The following is a 26878-nucleotide window of genomic DNA, read 5'->3' as shown; positions in this document are numbered from 1 at the left end:
CTCTTTTGCTTAAAGGGTTGCTGTTTGTTTTCTTGTCGCAACCCTTTGGTCTTGGGGGTTAGTAGTGATGCCATTCCACGACTCTTCCTTTGAAAAAGGTTGTAAAATATGGGATGTTCTACGACTTTTAGCAAAGAGTTGTACAGTTCCAGTTGTAGATTATATTTTTCCTGGTTACACCAATTACTAGGAGAGGTTACACCAATTACAAGGATCGATTGCAAAACTATTTTGTGATCGGTCATACAATTACTAGGATCGGTTACACCAATTACAAATATCGATCATACCATCTTATGTGATTACTTAGGATCGGTTGCACTAATAAAAGTCAGACCAATACATAAGTCGGACACTGTGATTAGTTTTACCAACATACATAACAAATTATGATTGGTTCTACTAACTCACACATATGCAATGAATAACAATACCAATAAGAGCGATTTCCCTTTTGATTTACAAAACAAGTTTATGAATGTACTTCCTTTAAACAAATGTGAATATTGTTTCCTATGATGAAATCTTCACCTTTACCCATACACATAATCACAATAGCACTCATACGATTATGTCAATGTCTTATATATGAAGTTCAAAAGATAAGAGTTATACTTCGCATTCTAATTCCTTAATACCATGTCTCACTAATAGAGTATAATCATTCACAGCTTCGTAATTATGTTTTCAATATAGCACGCCTTGAAAGATATGTTAGGAATGAAACAATTCAAGTCAAAATATTACTAACCTCAAGAGGAAGGATGATGTCGTTGTTGTATCCTTTTACTTCTTCACATTCTTCAAGTCTTCGAGTAATACTTGTATGTCTCATAATCCTAGTCTTTCTAGTTTAACCTATACGAAATTGTCTCTATTACATAATCAAGTGACTCTTTAAATGAGTTTTGATTCATTAAAATATGAAAACCAAACTTTACATACCAACGCTTGCTGGGTTCAACCGAGCTATGCTCTAATACGGAGTGAATCAGAATATCAAACAGATAATGAAAGTATGGAAGTAGGAAAATTTATCTTGATGGAGTCTTAGTGCAATCAATCCAATTCAGTGGTTGATGGATTTTCAACTCCAAATTTGACTTTTATTTCTAATGGGAAGGCGGATTCGGAGATGCATCTTCCATCTCAAATAGCGAGTTGGACAACAGTTAGGGAAAAGAAGAAAACAAATTCATGGGGAAAGATTTGGGTTTGTCTTTAAATTCTATTTCCTTTATTTTTAGATAGTTGAAGCAAGACCAAGAGGCTGAGGCTACTATCTTTATTAGTAAGGACAAAATATTTGTGTGAATAGACTCTCAAATTTCTCCCCTGCATGTTGTTGCTTTATATTCTTGGTATGGAAAATTGATATGTCGTTCTCTTGGTAAGAGAAAGAATGGTTGACAACATTAATTTGTAGTTAATTGGCTTCGTTTGATACACATTCATCCCCACTTCTAAGCACTTTGCTTCATCCGAAGACATGTCATGTGCAGTTAGTGCAACAATTGGTATGTGTAAACCAGTGTCCGTTTCAGATTTTCTGATTGTTTTTGTTGCCTCGTAACCATCCATCTTGTGCATCTTCAATTGTTTAACAAAAGCAGTGTGTAAATTAGTTTAAGACAGAACATTTATCAGGATTGAACTGAGGTCTGTGTGATAGATATAATAAAAATAAATATTGGTGGAAGAATAGCTAGCTAACAAATTCAAATGATCGAGGTTAGTTACTTACTTGAAAATCCATGAGGACCAAATCAAACAACATCAACTCTCGGAACCGTGGTTGATTTCTAGTTTCACCTTCCTGCTGAGGTGATTCCCATTTTCTACGTTCTTCTGCATTAAGCATGTATCTCAAAGCCTCTACTGCTTGCAATCCATCTCCTACTGCAACTACCATAGCACCCATCTTTTCCAACAGTATTGTTGCGACTCTCTGTAGCACAGGCGTATCTTCTGCCAGTAATATACACAAACCTTCTAGAGATTTGTTTCCAGAAATGACCCTGCTTGAGTCTACACGATCTTCTTGGATGATTCTAATCCCTGAAATCCCACCATCTTCCAAGCTTCCACCTTCAACTTCTGTAGACTCCGATGCTTTTCTTATGTGCGATAAATTACGCAATGAGTCCTCAACATTGAATAAACCGGGATTAACATGAAATGAACACTGGGGGTGATTTCTTCTTCACTGAAGATGAAACATGGCTTAGCTCAATTGAGCTGTTGTTAACCCCATTGAGATGCGGAAGTCGAGATGCTGAACTTTTTCCTGCAAGTGCTTCTCCAGCATGAGACCTACTTTGTCTTGAGTTAAAATTTCCACCATCAGAGATATCAGATTCGTCCGAAGTTGCATCATCATAAGGCATGGGATCAATTTCAGGACATTTCTTTGGGTGTTTTCCACATTACTTTCTCTAATAATGGTTTCCAGAATATGAATCATTTTCGCTTTGTAAAATGGTTTATTTACCATCAACAGATGCCCTTTCATACGAAGGTCCATCTTAATTGCATTGCACGTATCATGGTTTAGAATCCATGCAAACTTTTCCATTTTATGATACCTGTCAAGAAATTTAAGCTACTCCTTCCGTATATTCATGGTCAAGTCAAGTACTCCAATATCAACTACTATGACAAAGGTTGAATCTTTAAGGTTTTGAACGTGTACTCCAGTCCTCAGGGTTTCACTTGCTGAATTTTTACTGTTTTGAAAGACTTCACAATGAATTTGAGTAAGCTCGTTCCATTCAGATGCTTCCCAAGTGCCTACTCCATTTTTCCTTAACCACCCAGACATGATAGATCTGCTCATTGAACCATTAAGTGCTAGCAATACATGGATTTACGTAAAGTTACTCAGGGAAGGCATTCAAATTGACAAAATTGGCTAATATATTAAACATATGAAAAACAAAGTATAATATATCATATAAGAATAAATATATGTAAAAAAAAGTCATCAGCGAATATTTATATGCAGAAATAAAAACTCATCATATTATAAGAAATTACATTTTTAACACAAAAGATGCATTTTGTGATTAATTTAATTAGTATTAATGTACATAATATGTGTATTAAGTAAATATGTTAACGATATTTTTATGTTTGTTTCAACTTTTTTTGTAATGCTTATACATTAGCGGATATACTACTAGCAAATATTTACATGTAAAAAGGAAATTTATATCATAAGAGAAATATTATATGCAAAAAAAAAAGTCGTTGCGTCTAATTAAGTTATCGTATATCTCAAACTTATATATGACAAAGCGAATTATAAATCGTCAATTGTGACAAAAACAATTGACAACAAAACTAGTTGTTGAGATATATTTACGTTATAATTGCTTCTTTTATTTTGGAAAAAAAATCATGAAGAAATTATCTTTTATCTTAAAATCTTACGTATTATTGTTACAAAAACATTCAAATATATAAAATAATAGAATAAAAATCTTATGCGTCTGATTTAAGAAATAGTGGACGAAATCCGCTCGCAAACTTGACACCAAAACTAGTTGCTAAGATATATTTATGTTATAATTGCATCTTTTATTTTGGCAAAAAAATATAAAGAATTTTTTTTATTCATCTTATCCTCTTACATAGTATTGATACACAAAAATTCAAATATTTAGAATAATATAATAGAAATCCTATGTGTTTGAGTCAAGCAAATGGTGGATGAAATCCGCTCACAAAGTCATTAATCTCCTAAAACAAGATTTCAACTAGTTATCCATACAAGTACCTTATGATACTAAAATTGGATACAAGTACTATATAATAAGTCTTAGTGGATATTTTACACACACCATATTTTCCAAATCAATTTCTTCAAGTTAAATTAGATTAGTAGAAATTTAAATACAAGGCCCGCGTATTAATTAAGAAAAGTATGACACAATCATAATAAAACATCACCAACTGAAGATACATACATATGCTCAAATATATAAAACCAATTGATGCGATTGAATAACTAGTTGTGCGCGTAAATATATTCTCTTCCATGTGCTCTATAGAATGACAATTAATGAATCAAACAATAGATTAAATGAATAAAAAATAATGAATGAGTCAACTAACTGATGTGATGATCAGCATATCCTTGAAACGCAATTTCCCGATATACTTTGGTTGATCATTTAATGGTGAGGATTTCGTATGATACAACAATTCATTCTATAGTAACGGTGCGGTTGAATATTTCAAAAGCGTCAAACGCAAGATGGATAACAAAACCCTATTTTTTTTATGCAATTTGTTTTCGACTCTTGGTTTCAAACTAGACTTTTTTTTTTGTGCTTATTTAAAGTGGTGTCCCTTCAAAAATAGCCACATGGAAAAGAAGATTATAACCCTGGTCATTAGATTGGGGTTTGATGTAGAGTCACAACCTATACCATAAGACTGAAATTGTCAAGTAACTTTCGGTTATATTGATTCTCGACCGATTCCAACCGGCCTATTGTTGCAAATACTAAATCTAGAATTCTTCATTGATGTACCAACAAAAAGCATAAATATAGACCGAGAGTATGGGAGAAGATGAAGCCGGAAAACAAGTTGGTTTGGATAAAGACAAAAGGATGAAAAATTAAAGGAGACTACTGATGATTCGGAGTGAAAATACGAGGGTACCCAAATAAACCACAATCTTAAACTTTTTCACCTATAAGTCCTCTTACCGAAAGTGATTGTCTATGAACTTAGTCGAGACAATACAACGAATCGGTATTCACACTTTTTGTGATCGTCTCCGGATACGAGATCGAGACAATACAACAATCAAAGTGTGATTGCTTGATAATAGGTTTGGACTTAACCAAACTCTATAGGATCACTATCAAGTAATACGGAATTAATGTTTGTGTAATTTACTTTAAACTATAATAACAACAATTATAATTACGGAAAACAAAATTAAATGACACGGCAAGATTTTGTTAACGAGGAAACCGCAAATGCAGAAAGTCCCCGGGCACTAGTCCAGAATTGAATACTCTCATAATTAAGCCACTATACAAAATTTAAACCAACTTCGTATAGTTGAGACCAAGCAACTAAACCTATCATTCACCTAGTTTCTTCAGTATCCCTGCGCTTCTGACATTCGACAAGTGCACGCACTAGAACAATTCCATTGGTTCGTATTCCAAACAGTGAATTAACAACAAATCTGTTCGGTAAAAACTCTATTCAATCTCAGTGATATGAGTTTGACAAAGGCTCTTCTGTTTAATCCGATAAACTCCTTTGTCGGGTTTAAGATCTATCTATCCAACAACTACCAAAGTAGCAGAGTTAGACTTTCCGATCAAATATAACATCCAACAAGATACTATATAGTGATGCCGATCTGTACAACTAATCAATCAAAGATAAACCGATTATAGTTGGATCCCAGCGGATCAAGTTTTGCGCACACCAAAGATTATGAAACAAATAAGAAATCTTCTTTGTCTTCAAATCTTGTTAGATCTTCAATAAACACCTGCACACCACGACTTGAATCTCTTGTGATCAATAACGCACAAAACGGAGTCTGTTAACAATGGATTATCACAAGAGGTATTTAGATCTACAAACAGTTCTAAAGATCTCGTCGACACTTCGATCTAGTTTGAGTGAATCTTATATCAGAAGAGAAGATTCTCAAGAATAAACAAACTAGGTACAATCAAAGTTCAAAAACCGTTAGTCAATCAAATCAATCGAAAACTAAAATAAACTGCAATTATCTAGTTTCCCACCAATGGTACTCGTAGAGTTTCTTGATCCCACAGAAGTCTTTAAACGAGCGGTCGTAAGAGATTCTCCTAATTAGGGTAATTTTCTCTCTGGATAGACGGCTCCATCAGTAACAGCATAAAGAAGTAGTTTTGCTGGCTCTTAGGATAGTTTGCTTGAAATGCAAACTTAGGTATTTATAGACCAAGAATGTTTGAACACCAAGGAATTTTCAAAACCGAAAATATTCTCAAGATATGTAATAAATCCCCGAATTGGTTTTCTTAATTCTTAGAAATGCACATTACCAATTTTTATTTTCCAGAGATATGCATTTAATTGCTGGTAATTAAAAGTATATAAAACTAACAACCTTAATTAAAAGACTCTTAATTTATTTCGGTTCGAGATCTCCTTAAGTTATTAAGGAATATGTTTGAACAATAAAAGATAAGAGTTAATGATCGTGTTCAAAGTATGTCGACATCTTTTCTATGTAAATCCTTTTTCATATTTACATTATTGGAACCGATTATACCATACTTCCAAACGAGTTTAGAATTGGTTCATATGTATTACAAGAACTATGTCATTGATCAATTATCAAATCACCAATCATGGGTTTACGGTTCTACCAAACACAAGGATCGGTTCTACCTCCATATGGTTACTGGGACCGATAACATCAGTTACCAGGATCGGTTACATCAATTACCAGGACCCGTTACCATACACTCATGGTATTACTTGTGATCGGTAACACAAGTCACTAGGATCGGTTATACCAATTACTAGGACCGGTTACACTAATTACAAGGATCGATTACACAACTATTTTGTGATCGGTCATACAATTACTAGGATTGGTTACACCAATTACAAATATCGATCATACCATCTTATGTGATTACTTAGGATCGGTTGCACTAATAAAAGTCATACCAATACATAAGTCATACACTGTGATTAGTTTTACCAACATACATAAAAAATTATGATTGGTTCTACTAACTCACACATATTGGTAATCCAAATATATGCAATGAATAACAATACCAATAAGAGCGATTTCCCTTTTGATTTACAAAACAAGTTTATGAATGTACTTCCTTTAAACAAATGTGAATATTGTTTCCTAGGATGAAATCTTCACCTTTATCCATACACATAATCACAATAGCACTCATACGATTATGTCGATGTCTTATATATGAAGTTCAAAAGATGAGAGTTATACTTCGTATTCTAATTCCTTAATACCATGTCTCACTAATAGAGTATAATCATTCACAGCTTCGCAATTATGTTTTCAATATAGCACGCCTTGAAAGATATGATAGGAATGAAAAATTCAAGTCAAAATATTACTAACCTCAAGAGGAAGGATGATGACGTCGTTGTAGCGTTTTACTTCTTCACATTCTTCAAGTCTTCGAGTAATACTTGTATGTCTCATAATCCTAGTCTTTCTAGTTTAACCTATACGAAGTTGTCTCAATTACATAATGATGTGACTCTTTAAATGAGTTTTGATTCACTAAAATATGATAACCAAACTTGACATACCAACACTTGGTGGGTTCAACCGATCTCTGCTCTAACACTGAGAGAATAAGAATATCAAACAGATAAGGAAAGTATGGAAGTAGGAAAAAGGATTTTGCTGGAGTCTTAATGCAATCAATCCAATTCAGTGGTTAATGGATTTTCAACTCCATATTTGACTTTTATTTCTAATGGGAAGGCGGATTCGGAGATGCATCTTCCATCTCAAATAGTGAGTTGGACAACAGTTAGGGAAAAGAAGAAAACAAATTCATGGGGAAAGATTTGGGGTTGTCTTTAAATTCTATTTCCTCTATTTTTAGATAGTTGAAGCAAGACCAAGAGGCTGAGGCTACAATCTTTATTAGTAAGGTCAAAATATATGCGTGAATAGATTCTCAAATTGCTTTTATTAAGTTAACGGGTATATCTGACCATCCAATGAAATCTATGTGCAGAGATCTTATTAGGAAGAATGCAAAACCTCGCTCAAATACAAAATAACACCTACGATTAAGTATGATGATAGTTTTGGATATTTCGACCATAATTCTGATAATGATGAATGAATCAATGTTGCAAAATATGCTCGGTGGATAAAAATATAAATTTTAGAAGGTGAGTTGCTTTTTATTTTCTAATGACTTTGGGGTTTCTTGAAAATTTAAGAATTTAGGTAGATCTTGATTAGAACTTCTTCTATTTTTTTTCTTTTCGAAGGTTCTGAATTACTCCTTAGTGGACTATGTTGTTTCTTTTCTTTTATCATTTTTCTTTCTTTCTTTATTTTTTTCCTTTTTCTTTCTTGATGGCATATTTGTTTTAATAAATTTTTCCCTTTTCGCATTAGAAGCAAATATATAACAAGGAAGAATTTCATACACCGATTTTAAAGAAAATTAAATATTCTATATGTTTCCTACAGTTGGAAATTAGAAACCACCGTGAAAAAAAAAACTTACTTAAAAATAAAATTACGAAAAATTTATTTTTTTTCAGGAAAATACGAATTAAAATATGCTAAAAATCCATAAAATTATTTTGGTTTTAGTAGTCGGATAAAATAGAACTAGCTTCAAAACTATAAAACATATATGAGTATCTTTTTATTTTCAACATGTTTATAAGGCCAACAAGAATTGTTCAAATATACAAATTGTAAAGAATATATAAGTATTATTGATCTCAAAATCCCATGCGGGCATGCGACCCCATAAGGCTCCCCTTTGTATTCGCCCCTGCATGTTGTTGCTTTATATTCTTGGTATGGAAAATTGTTATGTCGTTCTCTTGGTAAGAGAAAGAATGGTTGAAAACATTAATTTGCAGTTAATTGGCTTCGTTAGATACGAATACATCCCCACATCTAAGCACTTTGCTTCATCCGAAGACATGGCATGTGCAGTCAGTGCAATAATTGGTATATGTAAACCAATGCCCATTTCAGATTTTTTGATGGTTTTTGTTGCCTCGTAACCATCCATATTGGGCATCTACAATTGTTTAACAAAAGCAATGTGTAAATTAGTTTAATACAGAACATTTATCAGGCTTGAACTGAAGTCTATGCGATAGATACGATAAAAATAAATATTGGTGGAAGAATAGGTAGATAACAAATGCAAATGATCGAGGTTAGTTACTTACTTGAAAATCCATGAGGACCAAATCAAACAACATCAACTCTCGGAACTGTGGTTGATTTCTAGTTTCACCTTCCTGCTGAGGTGATTCCCATTTTCTACGTTCTTCTGCATTAAGCATGTATCTCAAAGCCTCTACTACTTGCAATCCATCTCCTACTGCAACTACCATAGCACCCATCTTTTCCAATAGTATTGTTGCGACTCTCTGTAGCACAGGCGTATCTTCTGCCAGTAATATACACAAACCTTCTAGAGATTTCTTTCCAGGAATAATCCTGCTTGAGTCTACACGATCTTCTTGGATGATTCTAATCCTTGAAATCCCACCATCTTCCAAGATTCCACCTTCAACTTCTGTAGACTCCAATGCTTTTCTTATGTGTGATAAATTACGCAATGAATCCTTAACATTGAACGAAACGGGATTAACAGGAAATGAACACTGGGGTGATTTCTTCTTCACTGAAGATGAAATATGGCTTAGCTCAATTGATTTATTGTTAACCCCATTGAGATACGGAAGTCGAGATGCTGGACTTCTTCCTGCAAGTGCTTCTCCAACATGAGACCTACTTTGTCTTGAGCTACAATTTCCACCATCAGAGATATCAGATTTGTCCGAAGTTGCGTCATCATAAGGGATGGGATCAATTTCAAGACATTCACGCAAATCATTTTCGCTTTGTAAAATGGTTTATTTACCATCAACAGATGCCCTTTCCTACGAAGCTCCATCTTAATTGCATTGCAGGTATCATGGTTTAGAATCCATGCAAACTTTGCCTTTTTATGATATCTTTCAAGGAATTTAAGCTGCTCCTTCCATATATCCGTGCTCAAGTCAAGTACTCCAATATAACCTACTATGACAAAGGTTGAATCTTTAAGGTTTCGAACGCGTACTCCATTCCTCAGGGTTTCACTTGTTGAATTCTCTACTTTGAAGCCATTCATATCACTGTTTTGAAAGACTTCACAAAGAATTTGAGTAAGCTCGTTCCACTCAGATATTTCCCAAGTGCCTACTCCGTTTTTCCTTAACCACCCAGACATGATAGATCTACTCATTGAACCATTAAGTGCTATCAATACCTGCATTTACGTAAAGTTACTCAGGGAAGGCATTCAGATTGACAATATTGGCTAATATATTAAACATATGAGTACAGAATTCCGAAATGCCACTTCAAACATCTGCAGTTGGATGTTTCCCAGAAAAAAATAATTCTAGAAACCAACAACTAACTGAATAAGATATTTTGTTGGCTTTCTATTTGCGCAAACACTAAGCTAATCCGGGGTTTGATTAAGTTAAGCCAGATTAGACCATTATAACATTCCCTTATGGTTAAATCATGCACAAAAGACTAGATTAAGTTAAAGCTAACTAGTGAGCTATCCAATGTCACCACGAGTTGCGTCACTCGAATTCATGATGGAAGGTTAGATTGACATGTGGCAAGCATGACAAGGATTCTCTTCTAGCCTCTTGCAATAAAGAGAGAATAAATTTTATCCATAATCATGAGAATGTAGAAGTAGAAGTCCAAGGCAGGAGCCAAATAAGTTAGCTTCCTTTTCTTCTCCATAACGATGTTTTATGTGTTGTACATGAAGCCGTATATAGTGTTTGTGATTCTGTTCAATTCAATACTATGGTCAAAACTATTTTCAGCATATATTTATTTTGATATCACGTTTTGGACTAAGTATTGATGGTTAAAGAGCCGAGTATCATTCAATTTTAACCTAACACTTAAAAATAAAATAAAAGAGAAAACAATAGATGTATTTTTACTCACTATGATATTATGGTTGCGAAATTTTATTTGAGCATATTTGCCCGAGCAATCAAAAGGTGTAATGAGCTTCAAGGATAGTTGCATCAGGGTTCCTGACCATTCTTCTTCACAACTTTGATATCTCCACCCATTTTATGAACCTACCAAACCAATTAATCTATAAGCTAGAGAGAAAACAAACACAACAACTGGAAGAAAATAGCAGTTAAGAAGGTTGAACTCACCAAAGTGCGAACTATGCACATGCCAAGTCTAGTTCCACCATGCCTACAGTTAGCAAATATTCGAGGACATTGGAACTTTATGCATAATTGTGTATCAAATGAAAGTACACTAATATGACATGGAATCTCGATTAACAACAGTATTAGCAAAAACTATTGCTCAGACTCGGTGTAAATGATCAGTCAAAAGAAGATAATGTAAGCATTGCTTGAGAGATAATTTTCTGAGGCCATTTATTTTTACCTCATCCAGTCTTAAAGCTCCAATGCCAAATTTTAACACATTTTATGTCTGCTCGGAAAGAAGCTCCTATGGGATTTTTATCGGAAAAATCTAATGCCTTAAGGTAAGCTGAACTACTTGTGTACAACTGGGAACAAGGCCGTGATGTATGCTTCGATGTCACTGGTGTCTCACCCTTTAAAAGTGCTTGCACCACAAACTTCACAGCCGGACATGCTCTCTCCATGGATGTTATTCGCAAGCGTGCTAAATACTTGGACAAGTGTTTATCACTTGGTCATGAATTTAGCGTGCTTGCCTTTACGACTCTAGGAGAACTTGGAACATACACGTGCAATTTTGTGAATAGGTTGAACAAATGTCTCACAAGTCAAGACGCTAATTGCAAATTAGGAGGGTCTTTATTTCATAGGTTAGGACCTATTATTCAGAAAGGTGTGGGTGCCCATCTTTTTGCTCGGATACCCTATACATACGCGTAATAATTACTCTCGTTATTTTCTATTATAATAAATAAAAATACTAGATTCCTGTCGCATTTGACAATGCTGAGTCTTGTAATCCAGTTAAAGATGATGTTGCATGCCTTACAGTGGAGCTACTTAACAAGATTCTGCAGAAACAAAACACTAAAACTGTTAGTATCCCACCACCCTGCAGGGTACACTTCTCACGCACCCTGAAATCTGCTCTGGACTTTGTTCTTGCAAACCCTACGAACATCGCTGACTGGATACGACTGCTTCTACTTCCTGCCTGCACTCTTCACTTTTATGTGCCTAAAAGCTCTAAAGAAGAACCCTCGAGAAGTAGCAGGAAGCTACAGATAGCCGTTATCAATGAAGCACTGCTGAGTTGGAAAGAACCATCAGGCTGTTTCAATTTGGCTTAACGTTTGCTCGGCCTGGCCAAACCAATTCCTCAACAACAACCTCCGGGTAAGAAAAAGAAGACTAAGTGTTTGATGGTTGTTAGGAAGAAGATGAGTTATGGTCAATATACTGCGGCTATCCGTATTTTATATTCTAATGGCGTTGCTCCTCCAATTCCAGATACTCTTTTTGAACATCAGCAAAAACATCCCCATGCTCGGCCTCCTATTATACCAGCTGATGATATTTCAACACCAGCCTTGACTGTTGAGGCTAAGGATGTTATTTAGGCCATCAAAAGCTTTCCCAAAGGTACTTCATGTGGGATAGACGGACTCAGGGCTCAACATTTGTTAGACCCTATGAGCGGTGCTGGCGCTGATGTTATTGAAGACTTGTTGTTGTTAATTACTGGCATTGTTAACCTATGGATTGCAGATAAATTCCCTCCTTCTCTTAGTGAATTTGTATCTAACGCTCCCTTAACTCCATTATTCAAACCTGGGGGAGGTTTGAGACCAATTGCAGTAGGAACTACATGGTGCATACTCTGCTCCAAACTAGCTTCTACATCGGTCTGTAAGGAAATAATATCCTATCTAGGCTCCTATCAGTACGGTGTTGGCATTTCTTGCTGAGGGGAGGGTATTTTACACTCTGCCAACAAGTTATTGGAGATGTATGGGTATAAGAATACAAGGTCTATGATACTGATAGACTTTTAGAATGCTTTCAATCTTGTTGATCGATCCACTATAATAAAGGAAGTAGGAGCTCATTTTCCAAGTATCTCTTATTGGGTTGAGTTTTGTTACACGAAACCAGTTATGCTACCAAGATCATGTTCTTTCTTCGGCAGTAGTGTTCAGCTGGGTGACCCCCTTGGTCCCCTTTTATTTTCCTTAGTTCTTCATCCACTTGCGTTGAATATTCTGGATAGTTGCACCTTAGATTTTCATGCTTGGTATTTAGACGATGTTACCATTGCATGGGATACCATGGAAGTTTCTAAAGCACTAAGAATTCTACAAGAAGATGGTCCTAGATATGGTTTACATTTGAACATATCGAAGACGGAATTATTTTGGCCTTCTTATGACCCAAGAAGAGATGCTGATAATGCCTTCCTTACCAATGTTGGCAAGCCAGTGGGTGGTGTTAAACTTCTCAGTGGCCCAGTCAGATTGGATATGGATTTTTGCAGTGGCATTGTTTTGAACAGGGTTGGTAAAACCATACAACTCATGAACCAAAATCAGGAATTGCATGATCCCCAAAGTGAGTTGATGCTCTTACGTAGTTGCACCGGGGTCTCTCAGTTATACTTCGCCCTTCGCACTACTTTCCCCAAGGAACTTCTGATTGATGCGTCTCGTTTTGATAACCACCTTATGCAGTATTTGCGTCGTCTAATCGTTGGAGATGGTGCCGGTTTCGGCATGGTTCAACTGCGGTTATCCACCCTTCCTATCAAGGATGGTGGTCTTGGTGTGCTTACTATGGACGATACTATGACGTATTATTATGTAGCATCTCAGGCTCAGACTCAACACTTGCAGAACTCGATCTTGAAGGTGCCAGCAACAACAGATTTGTCTCATGGATTTCAACACGCACTACATGGTTCCACTCAAGCTTGCGGTCTTTCTTTACCTGGTTTCAACATCAATGGTGCTGCCCCCCATTACATGAAGTCTCTGGCAGTTATTTATTTTGGTGTTGTCAAGGAAAAGGTACCTTCTTGCTTTTCTTTATTTGTACGTGAGTCTACCATATAGCAGTGCAATAAAACAGATCATGCAATGGATTTTCTTAAGGCGATTTATATACCTGAGATTAATCAAGTTGTTGGCCATCGACAGTTTAGTTATGTCTTACAATATCGCTTGGGCATACCTCTCTTTGAGGAAGATAGTAAGTGTTCTTGTTGCGGCAGGCTTATGGATGTATTTGGCGACCATGTTATCCAATGTGCTACTGAGGTGGGGCTCAAATTTCGACATGATATGGTCAAAGATGTTTTGGATGACATGTGTTATATATAAAGCAGGTGTTGCAGCTAGAAATTTCGACATGATATGGTCAAAGATGTTTTGGATGACATGTGTTATATATAAAGCAGGTGTTGCAGCTAGAAAGGAAGCTCCTTTTGGTTTTGTTTCTAAAGACGGAAAGGATCTTAAGCCATCAGATATTATGGTTTACAATTGGGAAGATGGTAAGGATGTATGCATGGACGTCACATGTGTTTCTCCATCCACAAGTGCTAGGAAAGATATGATGCTAATTTTAAGATAGACAACTCTCTTTTTCATAGGCTATGGATTGTTATTCAAAAAGCCATTGGTGCCCAGCTGGTCGCTAGGCTACCTACCATCTTTTGTAACCTTGAGTTTAATTTTGATTTTTAATAAAACATAATATCAATAATTAAGAGTATTATTACAAAAAAACTAGTTGGAAGCCTAACAAGCTAGGCTCTAACAACGTACTACTACATTAATTGAACAGGTTGTCGTGCCAGCCATATAGTAATAGTAATAATAGTTTGTAAGTAAGATATTAAACTCGTTATCTAGGCATGAATTCTCCCACTTGCTTTGAGAGCCATGACTTTTTCCTCTTTCTTTTAGTCTCACCACTTAAGCTCACCTCACCTAACTGAATAAGCTGGAGCAGTTTGTACTTCCATAATCTATTATTTCTTTTCAGTGTGCACATTCTCTTGGAAGAATCCAAATGCTCAATCAACTTCAAATATGTTTTAGACTCACAGCTGTAAGCAATTTTGCTATTTTTCATCAACAATGAACCTGTCCAAACTCCCTGGTCTGCAGTATCAAACAATTTTGCATAAAGTGTATCATATAGATATTGCATCTATTGTTAAGCATTAACCGTGGAAAACGCGGCCAATATGAAGATGAGTAATGGCCCAAGAGTACGAAAAAGTTCATCATGGATTTAATAGTAAAAAACAACATATTGGTAAGGCAATGTAATCTTCTGTGACAGTCAAGTAGCGGTAATCATATCCTCCCTCCGTCCCAATTTAGATGAGCTAGTTGTAATTTGCACAATTCTTAAGGCAAAGAGGAAAAAGGAGTATGTTTAAGTTTTTTTTATAATTATATCTTTATGGATAATAGCTAGTAAAATTTAGAAATGATTTATCTCTTAAACTATACCACGGTTTTTCATAAACTTTATACCGTTGAAAGCATTTTAATACACCTACGTAACGAATATAAATATGGCTATCAAATTATTCATATTTCTTGTAGTAACAATAATCAATTAAAAGGATAATTTTAGAAAAATCTCCTCCATTAGAGAAATAGCTCATCTATTATGGAAAAAAATTTAAAACCAACTAGCTCATCTAATTTGGGACCGAGGTAGGGATGCACATGGGTCGGGTTGGGTCGGGTTTGGCCTCACCCGTCACCCAACCCACTGATGGTGGGTAACAGAAGTTGTCACCCGCAACCAACCCAACATTACAATGGGTCGATTTTCACCCGACCCACATTACGGTGGGTTGGATCGGGTGGGTGGTGGATTACCCACCATAAAATACAATGAACATTACATTAAGAACCTAATTGAAATAAGCCAACCCAAAATCAATCTTAGGAAACAAAACCCTAATTAGTATTTACAAATTACAATGATTCCTAGTCTCACCTTTGGTTGTTGGTTTACTGGTGACGATGTTGATTAATTGCTGCTGGTGATGTTGTGATTTGATTTACAAAGCGAAGAGAAAATGAAAAAATAAACTGAGCCTCTGAGACTGCCGTTGAAGGGAACTGATTGAAGACTCTTCAGTGAAGAGAAGCTACCGATGATTAGGTTTAGGCATTATATATTATCACTTCAATTGATGTGGTTCATCTAGGATAGGTAATCTAAGGGTTAGCATTAATTTAGAAATATTTAAGTGGGTTGGGTCGGGTGAGGGAAGTTGTCACCCACAGTCGACCCACCATACGATGGGTTTTGATGTTGTGACCCATAGTCGACCCGCTCCTAAGTGGGTTGGGTCGGGTGCGGATAATTTCAGGCGGGTGTGGGTTGGGTTGGTGGATTGAGTCGGTTTTGTGCAGCCCTAGACCGAGAGAATACTATTAGTGGATTCAAGCCGAGGTTATTGAAATATTGATAGTGGTTTCATAGGCTAGTTTTCTTATCCATTTCATTGTTGCTTTATATCATGAATTCTTATCCAGTCCCTTGCAGAACGTATACTGTGGACCAAATTTTCTCTTATTCTCTCTTTACTACTGTTTTGGGGTTAATTAACTTCATATCACAAATTGCAAAGCTACTGACGTAACAATGACTAATATTGGTATGCTCTTGGAAGCGGAGAGATCGAGGAAAGGAATTAAATGTTTGAACCAATTTCTCCTCGTCTCCCTCCTCAATGTTCAGTTATGTGGTATGTTGGAATGGAATTGTTAGAGTTGTTTTGTTTGTGTACCAGTGAAACGGAAGAGCCATTTCAAACCGCTAAGAGCAAGGTTAAAAGAAAAATGTAAGAATGAGAGGGAATTAGGTTAGATTTCATGAAATTATGGGTTTGATCCCTTCTTTAGTTTGCCAAAACTTTTAACTCCACTAACACTTTTAACTACATATAGATACATATATAATTTTTTTCTTTTTTTCTCTCCTTGCGATAACAAAACCGAAGGCCGCCTGAATCTCTATTGCCCAGATCTGCTCCATGGGAGCCGATTTGGGCAGACCAAACTCTCTTAATCCTCTTCTAGATCACTAACTCTCCAGTTCTATTTCCTAATCATCCTTAGATGTTCGTTTTTACTTCATTGAAGCTCTTATTTTCTTGGTTTTTAGACCTTCAAACTTCTTTTCAGTTTGGGTTTTGTTAGGCTATCCCTGGTCTCTGGTTTGTCTGGTGATGGTGTCTAAGAAGAGGTGGAATTTGGGTTTAACGAAAAGAACTTCTTCTTCAACTTCAAATGCAACATTAACAACAGCAGTTCAGGCAATTACTAATACTTCAGCAGCAATAGAAGCATCAAAAGACACCACAACAACATCAAAAGACACAGACACTACAGCTACAAAAACTCCGTTACAGATTCCTACCGATCCAGACCGATCCAGAAATCAGAGCAGGCTTTTTTAGTTTAGAAATCTACTTTAGTTTACATAGTTGTATTGTCATTCAAAACCCTGAGAAATGGTCAAATCATTTTATGATTCTAACATACCTGCTTTATATAGTGTTGTTAGGTAGTTTGGTTTTGTTCATATCAAAACAAACTCAGCCATTTAACCTTGTTCTGATAGCCTGTTCTTGGTTTATTGGAAACTTAGGATTCACTAATGTGGAAGAATCTTGTCATCCGTTGAGATGGAGAAACTATGGTGTTGATGTAATTGCAGTGTACCTTGATGTTCATTTAAATGATTTGCTATGTAATGATCCTGATATCGATTTGTCATGTAATGGACCCGATCTTGAATCAGAGCTATCTATATAATTAGAATTTTCCGGGAAAAAAAGAAGAAGATACATGTATAGAAGAGTAGGACACAAGATGAAAATACATAATTGCTTTCTCCTTTCTTTCTTTCTTTCTTCCTTTCCATTTCGTACTGTTTGTGAGCAACTTCTTTGTTGCTGCAACACGATTGAAATCTTTTACTTTCTTCCTTCGCTTATCTCTGCATCCCGATGATGTCCAAACCAACAGCATTAATTGGCCTAGCGTTGGCAGATAGATACCATGACGTTGCTTGGTACTCTTGGCATGGAAATTTGCTACACCATTCTTTTGGTGAGAGAAAGAATGGTTGATAACATTAATTTGCAGTTAATTGGCTTCGTTAGATACGCATCCATCCCCACTTCTAAGCACTTTGCTTCATCCGACGACATGGCATGTGCAGTCAGTGCAACAATTGGTATGTGCAAACCAGTTCCCATCTCGGATTTTCTGATGGTTTTCGTTGCCTCGTAACCATCCATCTTAGGCATCTGCAATTGTTTAACAATAGCAGTGTTTTAATTAGTTTAAGCCGGAACATTCATTAGACTCGAATCGAGGCTCGTAAGATAGATATGATAAAAATCAAAAAAGAAAAAAAACATTGCTAAAAGAATAGCTAGCTAACAAGTGCAATTGATCGAGGATTAAAGGTACTTACTTGACAATCCATGAGGACCAAATCAAACAACATCAACTCTGGGAACTTTGGTTGTTTTCTAGTTTCACCATCTTGTTGAAGTGATTCCCATTTTCTACGTTCTTCTGCATTAAGCATGTATCTCAAAACCTCTACTGCTTGCAACCCATCTCCTACTGCAACTACCATAGCACCCATCTTTTCCAACATTATTGTCGCAACTCTTTGTAGCACAGGCGTATCTTCTGCCAGTAATATACATAAACCTTCTAGAGATTTCTTTCCAGGAATGACCCTGCTTGAGTCTACACGATCTTCTTGGATGATTCTAGTCCCTGAAATCCCACCATCTTCCAAGCTTCCATCTTCAACTTTTGTAGACTCTGATGCTTTTCTTATATGCGACAAATTACGCAATGAGTCCTCAACATTGAATGAACCGGGATTAACATGAAATGAACACTGGGGTGATTTCTTCTTCACTGAAGATGAAACATGGCTTAGCTCAATTGAGTTGTTGTTAATCCCATTGAGATGCGGAAGTCGAGATGCCGGACTTCTTCCGGTTAGTGCTTCTTCAGCATGAGACCTACTTCGTCTTGAGTTAAAATTTCCACCATCAGAGATATCAGATTCATCCGAAGTTGCATCATCATAAGGGATGGGATCAATTTCAAGACATTCATGCAAATCACCCTGCATTGTGGAATTCCTTGAAGTGTTGGATCCATTTCTTTGGGTGTTTTCCACATTACTTTCTTTAATAACGGTTTCCAGAATATGAATCATTTTCGCTTTGTAAAATGGTTTATTTACCATCAACAAATGCCCTTTCCTACGCAGCTCCATCTTAATTGCATTGCAGGTATCATGGTTTAGAATCCACGCAAACTTTGCCTTTTTATGATATCTTTCAAGGAATTTAAGCTGCTCCTTCCATATATCCGTGCTCAAGTTAAGTACTCCAATATCAACTACTATGACAAAGGTTGAATCTTTAAGGTTTTGAACTCGTACTCCGGTCCTCAGGGTTTCACTTGCTGAATTCTCTACTTTGAAGCCATTCATACCACTGTTTTGAAAGACTTCACGAAGAATTTGAGTAAGCTCGTTCCATTCAGATGCTTCCCAAGATCCTACGCCATTTTTCCTTAACCACTCAGACATGATAGATCTACTCATTGAACCATTAAGTGCTAGCAATACCTGCATTTACGTAAAGTTACTTAGGGAAGGCATTCAGATTGACAAATTGGCTAATATATTAAACATATGAGTACAAAATTCCGAAATGCCACTTCAAACATCTGCAGTTGGATGCTTCCCAAAAGAAAATAATGCTAGAAACCAACAACTAACCGAATAAGATATTTTTGGTGGCTTTTTTATTTGAACAACAAATCTAAATTACTCTAAGCTAATCCCGAATTTGATTAAGTTAAGCCAGATTAGTAGTGAACCATTATAATGTTCGCTTATGGTAAATCATGCACTAAAGACTAGATTAATTTAACGGTCCGCGAGTTATAACCCCAAAGGTGTCACTATCCATCCACAAAAAACCCGTCAAAAGAAAAGTAGCACAAAACCCCTAAAAAACAAAAGTAACACAAAAATCCCAAAGATTTTGATGAAACCATTTTTGAAATTTGGGGTTTTTGTATCAACTCTTTTAAATTTGGAGTTTTTGTATCAATTTAGTTTAAGATGGAGTTTTAATGAATCCCAACATTTTGAGTGGGGTTTTTGTACCACAAATTTGGTCACCTTGGGTCTTTATGACTAGTTTTGTTAATTTAAAGCTAATAACTAGTGAACTATCCAATGTCACCATGAATTGCGTCACTCGAATTCATAATGGAAGGTTAGAATGACAAGTGGCAAGCATGACAAGATTCTCTTCTATCATGTTGCAATAAAGAGAGAATAAGTTTATCCATAATCATGAGAAAGTAGAAGTAGAAGTCCAAGTCAGGAGCCAAATAAGTTAGCTTCCTTTTCTTCTCCATAACAATGTTTTATGTGTTGTTTATGAAGCCGTATATACTGTTTGTGATTCTGTTTAATTCAATACCATGGTCAAAACTATTGATTTTTGTTGGAGGGAGAGCAAAAAAAAGCAAAAAAAGATTTGAGTAATATATATGCATGACTCGGACGAAGTTACCCGTATCACTTAACCCTCTCATCGCCAACTTGTGTTCTACCCATGCGATCTTTCCACTTTCCACCATTAGCACCAATTGCGTTCTTCTAAACCTAAATTTTTCTTCTTCAATCTTTGATATGAACTAAGGCGTTAACAGTCCACAAGTCATACAAACTAGTGAACATTTAATCAGATTTGCGGGGAAGAGTGTCTGATTCATCTTATTCGTTTTTGACATTTTCTCTATCAGCGATGCAATTTCATGGGTTTATATTTCTTGATCAAAATGATGAACCGGACACAGTTTATGTCCCGTTTGATTTGATTCACCACATCCAATATTTTCAGTAGTCTTCTCTGAATTGAGTTTAGGATTGGTATTGTGATTGAAATCACCAGAAAATAAAATAAAAAAAGAATTGAAAATTGTTTATAATAACAGACAAACAAATCTTTAATTGATCGAGCAAAAACACCTTTATTTTTTGTTTTGACAATTATTTGTTTTAAATGAAAAAACAAAACATTGAGAAGTATTTCTGTGAGAGAACTAAGAACAACATTTGTTCTCATTAATGAAATTGCCAACGATTGTAACTGGTAAGGGACAGGGTTAACTTTGTCCAACTCACATAAATTTATTAAATCGGGTCCATGTTAGTGAGTCAACCACAATTTTTACACTCCCTGAATCTAGTTTTGCTCTCCCTCTAACAAAAATCAAACTATTTTCAGGATCCGGTTAATTTGATATCATGTTTAGGGCTAAGTATTGATGGTTAAAGAGCTGAGTATCATTCAATTTTAACCTAACACTTAAAAATAAAATAAAAGAGAAAACGATAGATGTATATTTACTTACTATAATATTATGGTTGCGAAATTTTATTTGAGCATATTTCCCCGAGCAATCAAAAGGTGTACTGAGCTTCAAGGATAGTTGCATCAGGGTTCCCTGACCATTCTTCTTCACAACTTTGATATCTCCACCCATTTTATGAACCTATCAAACCAATTAATCTATAAGCTAGAGAGCAAACAAACACAACAACTGGAAGAAAATAGCAGTTAAGAAGGTTCAACTCACCAAAGTGCGAACTATGCACAGGCCAAGTCCAGTTCCACCATGCCTGCAGTTAGCAAATATTCGAGGACATTGGAACTTTATGCATAATTGTGTATCAAATGAAAGTACGCTAATATGACATGGAATCTCGATTAACAACAGTATCTAGCAACAACTATTGCTCAGACTCGGTGTAAATGATCAGTCAAAAGAAGATAATGTAAGCATTGCCTGAGAGATAATTTTCTGAGACCATTTACTTTTACCTCAGCCAGTCTTAAAGCTCCAATGCCAAATTTTAACACATTTTATTCCCAGTAAACCAAGATTCAATTCTAAGCCCTTATGCTACTTTCCAATTTACACATCCAAGTGGGTGGGTGATTGAATACCGGATAATAGAGGTGGGCGATTGAATACTGGATAACAGAGGTAATTATCCGGTATTCAAAAGTCGAACATCAGATACACCTATCCAGCCAAATCCAGTAGGTCGCCATTGATTGAATGGTGTGGTATGAATCGTATGATGAGGATGTGAAATATCTATATGTACATTAAAGCTGAGTGACTTGGAGGTATCACATAATATTTCATGATTAAGTACACAAGGGACGGTAAACTGCTTACGTTCGTGTTGTTGAAGGGTCTGCTTGTTCGAAACTTTCAAATACAGATTCCCATTTGATTGGATCAATCCCTACATGAAAATAGAAGCCAACGTTAACGTAGCACTAGTGCCTTAATTCTCAAATCACTAATCAGAATGAAGTAAGTTCAATACCACAGCCAGTGTCATCAACTTCGAACCAAAGAACAATTTTGTTATCCTTTTTGAAGGGTCTCTTTTCATGGTTTCCGTTTGACTTGATTTTAGGTGTAGATTTCCGGTAAGTGGATAATGTCAAGGCATTTGTGCCAGTTTCAGAGCTCTCACACCATCCCCGCAGAACAATATGACCAGCTGTAAGGAATTCATAAATTAGATACCAAAAACTTACTTGATCATGCTCAAATACCACTGTACTTATATAACTGGTGGAGATGAGCACAATTAGTAATTTTTCTTTTTAGTTTTTACATTAAGTTTTTCTTTATAGTTTATATATTGAAGTGAGCAACGTAAAGGGAGATACAGTCTGCAACAATTCGATTTTTAATTAAAAGTTGCAATGAAGTGGTGGGGCTTACATGATGTAAACTTGATAGAGTTGCTGATGAGATTTACAAATATTTGAACCAATCTGGCAGAGTCTCCAAGAACTAGCTTTGGCATATCATCTGCGAAAGTAGACGCACAACACATTTGAAACAAATAATCAGATAAGATAATTCTTAGTACCATTTTTGTTTCCACTCAATTCTATATATATTGAAATATTCAAACGACAAGATAGGTACTTACCAGAGAGATCTAGAACAGTCTCAACATTGTGGTTGATGCATTGCACAGAAAACATATCCACTAGTCCTTCGAGTTCCCGTCCCAAGTCAAACTCAGCTTCTTCAAGTACGAGTTTTCCAGATTCAACCTTCAAAAATGAGATAATAACTGGTCAAAATAGTTGCTTGCTTCTTCTATCAGCCTCAGAGTGCTTTCTGCTCATTATTCGTTAATGTGTAATAATGTTATGTTTCTGTTCTTTATGTATGTTGTACAAGTAAACTGATGATAACAATCAGGGATCTTTTTTTTTTTTTTTTTCTGAATACAAGTGAAGGGCTTCGAGTGGGTCATTGTTGCATATAAAGTGGAAACTTAAAAATTTCTATGGTTGTCTCACCTTGCTGAGGTCCAAAATGTTATTGAGAAGCCGAAGAAGAGCAGTAGAGCATTTACGAATCTGAGTTACCGTTGAGTATTGTTCGTTTGTTAGACAATCATCACATATCAGAATATCCAGCAGTCCTATAACTGCAGCCATAGGTGTCCGTAGCTCATGACTGCATTATATTAGAAGAAGAAATTTTACTTACCGCAACTATAAAAAGCGGTATACCAGATTCAGAAATAGTCAGCTAAGTCTTAATAGAGCGAAAAGCACCAAAATAATGGAATTGACTGACCAGAAAGAAAGAAGACACCTCAACTTATAAGACATAACAGGTAACATCACCAAACTTTGTCATATTAACTAACAAAAGTGCAAAGCAATGTACAGTAAAAAACATCCACAGACTCACCTCATGTTTGCCAGGAACTGGCTTTTATAGTTGCTTGATGCCTCTGCACGTCTTCTTGCATCGAGATGGCTTATCAGTTCTGCTCTCAGTTTCATTTCCTTTGAGACTCCACTGGTCAATATCAAAATACAGAGACAGCCGATGAATAGTATACAAACAGATGCCGATATTAGTATGACCAATGTCTCAAACGCTCTCTGGTCTACCTTTCCCATAACATATCTCCTCGGAATGATAATAACACCCACCTGTACGAGGTATTAGCCATCACATCATCTTTATAAAGGCTGTTTAATAACACAATTCAATATCTCTCTTTGGACATGATTTGAAGCACGGAAAAACGTAAGAGTGGGTGTGACATCTATGAATTTGGTCTAGCTTTCGAAGAGCTATTACAGACAACTAAAAGTGAATGAATTTCTTTGTCGAATGTGATAAACTTCTAAAATCTTTTGGTTGAATCAAGTAGTATATGATTTGTTCATTGGCCAACTAAAACACAATGCAGCTGTTCTCATTCATTTCTGACAAAAAGGGAAAAAGTAAGACGAGACAAATAAACATTCTATATTGTAGTTATTTCTTACCAGTGGAAGTCTCTTAAGATTAAGGAAGAAGGAATCGATGTAGTACTGCTGGTGTCCAAGCTTAACGTTCTCAGCATGAACCTCGTGATTAGGACGCAACTTGCTGCCGTAAGCTTTCCCCAACCACTTGGCACCCATTTTTATTACGTGATCTTCTGAATCAGATGGCAACATAAGTGCAGGACCTCCCGACAAATTCCTCAAAAGTGGGGCATCTGTAGATGTTGCAAGTAGATAGCCCTCCTGAGAAGTCAAGTACATGTATCCACTGTGGTAGTCTACCAGTTCCCTCATTAGCTGACCCACACTGTATAATGCTGTAGTAACACCCACAACCGCCACTATACTTCCATTTGGAGAGTCTCGAACCGGTAATGCTGCTGATAACAGTGGTGAATCAGTGAATTTGCTTACTTTTACATGCCATGAAGGTGCACCATCTGCAACTTCTGATGGACCGGCTATATCAATTAAGCCATCTGGCGGAACCCGTTTCGGCTTCCCTTTTGTCTCGCCAGTTATTTGATCTACTGCTTCACGGTACCAAATAGCTGAGAGATTACCATGTAGGGATTGATTATTCCAACCTGGATATGTTGACTGCACACCAGTACTGTGGGTTCCTGCAGCCGAAGAGTTAACGAGTTCGGAGTAGATATAGAATGTGTTATTAGTCTTGTGATCTCTATGAAAAGCCTGGACGAACCCATTCTTGTAACTGATAGTTATCGCATTAAGAGCCCTTCGACTTGCAAAGAGTGCCCATGTTACATTCTTCATTACTTCATAAAGCTGCCACCAATCAGCATTGCATAAATCAAAGAAGCACCAAGGAATAAACAATAGTCCTAAATTAGATAAATGGAAACAGCAAAAGTAGAATGTATCTATAACTGACCTCAACTTTCGGTCCCTGGGTAGTTGGCCCATCGTATCTTCGAATAACGTATTCAGAAAGCTTAACCTGCGCCATTGTTATTTCTACAGTTGAATTCAAGATGTTCCACATCCGTAATATTGGACGCTGTAGAAGTTCGTAACGGAGACCAAATGCTAAGCTGTTTATTGATTTTGTTGTGTACACCCTTGTAAAGTGCCATGTTAATACGGTTAACATCCCAATTAAAATTGCTAGCATCACCTGCATTAAGAATGTAATTAGGAGTGTTCTAAGAATGTAAGTGGTAAGCATAAAAGCTACCCATTGATGTATATAACAATGCAGGATGAAACATGGCATTCTTTTCTTCACTATTTATTTTTCCAACGGAAAGACATAGTAGGATCTTCTACAAAATGAAAACCTAATAACTACTTGATTTTACGCTTCAATACAAAAACCCTTACTTCTTAATCTCCTATTACTTATAAATAAAAAATCTAAAATGGGTTTTCCAAATATCTTACCTGGTAGTGGTACAAGTTTCAGCTCAATCAGCAACATCATCATCTTTGAAATTTGGAATTTTTGAAAATGGGGAGAATTTTTGTCGAATAAAAACTGAATAGACGGATTTGACATAAGAACCCTAATAATGATCATGGTTGGCCAATAATGATGATAGTTGATTAAAGAATCTATAACAATAGTGATAAAAATCGCATCAAAGACCGGACTTAAATCTTTAACAATAGTGGAAAGAAAGAATAATAGTAATTCGCTATGTCGCGGTAATTTTATTTTGTTTGAGAAGCAGCAGAACAGTGAAACACGTGTCTGGCCCCCAGATACAACGACTTGGGTCAATATTGTATGACCAAATTCTGACTGCACTTTTGAAAATCTGAAAAATTCGAGTTTGTAATTTGTTTTCTTAGCTAGTTTCATTTTGCAGTTGCCATTGAAGATCAAGTGATGCATCATGGCTATGTATGGCTTGCTAAATTATCAAAAACAAAGTTTGATTAGTAACTGAGTACTTGTATGCTTACCATGATGGCAAGTCGAGCAACGAAGACACTGTAATAAGAAGAAAGGCAATGTGTATTATAATTTGTTCCAAACTGAAACTGATCACCATTTGTATTATCTTCTTCATCTTTAGCACCATGTTCTCCTCCTCCGCCATTAGTACGTCGTCTTCGAGGATGAATAGAACTGTTCTCATCGGAACCATTACACAACCCTCTGAGCACTCTTCTTAGACGTAATGGAATAGGAGTCGAAGGTGTTGTTGGCGGCGATTCAGAAGTACTCATTGAATTGCTTCTCTCCATTGAATATCCTTATGATCACTCACTACCATTAAACTAACTATTCTACTACTTGTTTCTCTTCTTTTTTTTTAAATATCTTTTTTCCTGCTTGATGAGTAGAGGGAGATATCTAAATAAAAGGATTCTTTGGTGGTGTGGTGATGAAGTTGGTTTATGGTGAACTTGAAAGTGGTTGTTGATGTGATAGTGGATTGGTCACTCTTCTGAAACCGACGAATCGTTATTAGTGTATGTCTTGTCAAAAGTGGGGGTCATTGTTTTCTCCTAATCTAATCCGTATATATCACTCTCGTTTTTTTATCACTTTGTTAGATTGTTGTTGATGAAAGATTTGATTTGGACCATCTAGTTGTGCATATAGAATTTTCTCTTTAGACAGAAAAAAGATAAGGAATTTTACCTAATAAGCCTTCAAGC

The 26878-nt window shown here is 36.1% G+C and overlaps 1 protein-coding gene across 2 annotated transcripts; it reads right to left on the bottom strand.

Annotated features, from left to right (window-relative positions):
* Positions 1 to 17586: 17586 nt before the first annotated feature.
* LOC113288932 (histidine kinase 1-like) lies at positions 17587 to 26591 on the bottom strand. Of its 2 annotated transcripts, none has more exons than XM_026538086.1 (13): positions 26177 to 26591; positions 25143 to 25385; positions 24245 to 25036; positions 23655 to 23902; positions 23255 to 23414; positions 22876 to 23002; positions 22662 to 22751; positions 22255 to 22434; positions 22101 to 22170; positions 21492 to 21534; positions 21267 to 21407; positions 18277 to 19461; positions 17587 to 18106 (listed from the first exon to the last, which is right to left on the bottom strand). In XM_026538086.1, the coding sequence occupies exons 1-13, from the start codon at positions 26459 to 26461 to the stop codon at positions 17891 to 17893; spliced, it is 3780 nt and encodes a 1259-aa protein (XP_026393871.1). In that variant the 5' UTR covers positions 26462 to 26591; the 3' UTR covers positions 17587 to 17890. The 2 variants fall into 2 exon arrangements, with proteins under 2 accessions (XP_026393871.1, XP_026393872.1); XM_026538087.1 differs by lacking the exon at positions 26177 to 26591 and adding an exon at positions 25652 to 25963.
* Positions 26592 to 26878: the final 287 nt, after the last annotated feature.

The sequence above is a fragment of the Papaver somniferum genome, chromosome 6 (assembly GCF_003573695.1).
Source record: "Papaver somniferum cultivar HN1 chromosome 6, ASM357369v1, whole genome shotgun sequence".
NCBI lineage: Eukaryota > Viridiplantae > Streptophyta > Magnoliopsida > Ranunculales > Papaveraceae > Papaver > Papaver somniferum.
The sequence above is the reverse complement of the archived record's forward strand: the minus strand, read 5'-3'. Positions and strand labels throughout refer to the sequence as shown.

What these genes read in the sequence shown, in the direction of transcription:
- LOC113288932 (XM_026538086.1), bottom strand. Translation starts at nt 26,461, where the DNA reads ATGGAGAGAAGCAATTCAATGAGTACTTCTGAATCGCCGCCAACAACA. An exon ending in CCCAGGGACCGAAAGTTGAG is followed by an intron (nt 25,037 to 25,142) that starts GTCAGTTATAGA and finishes GATTGGTGGCAG; the next exon opens with CTTTATGAAGTAATGAAGAA. An exon ending in CTCTATCAAGTTTACATCAT is followed by an intron (nt 22,435 to 22,661) that starts GTAAGCCCCACC and finishes AATTCCTTACAG; the next exon opens with CTGGTCATATTGTTCTGCGG.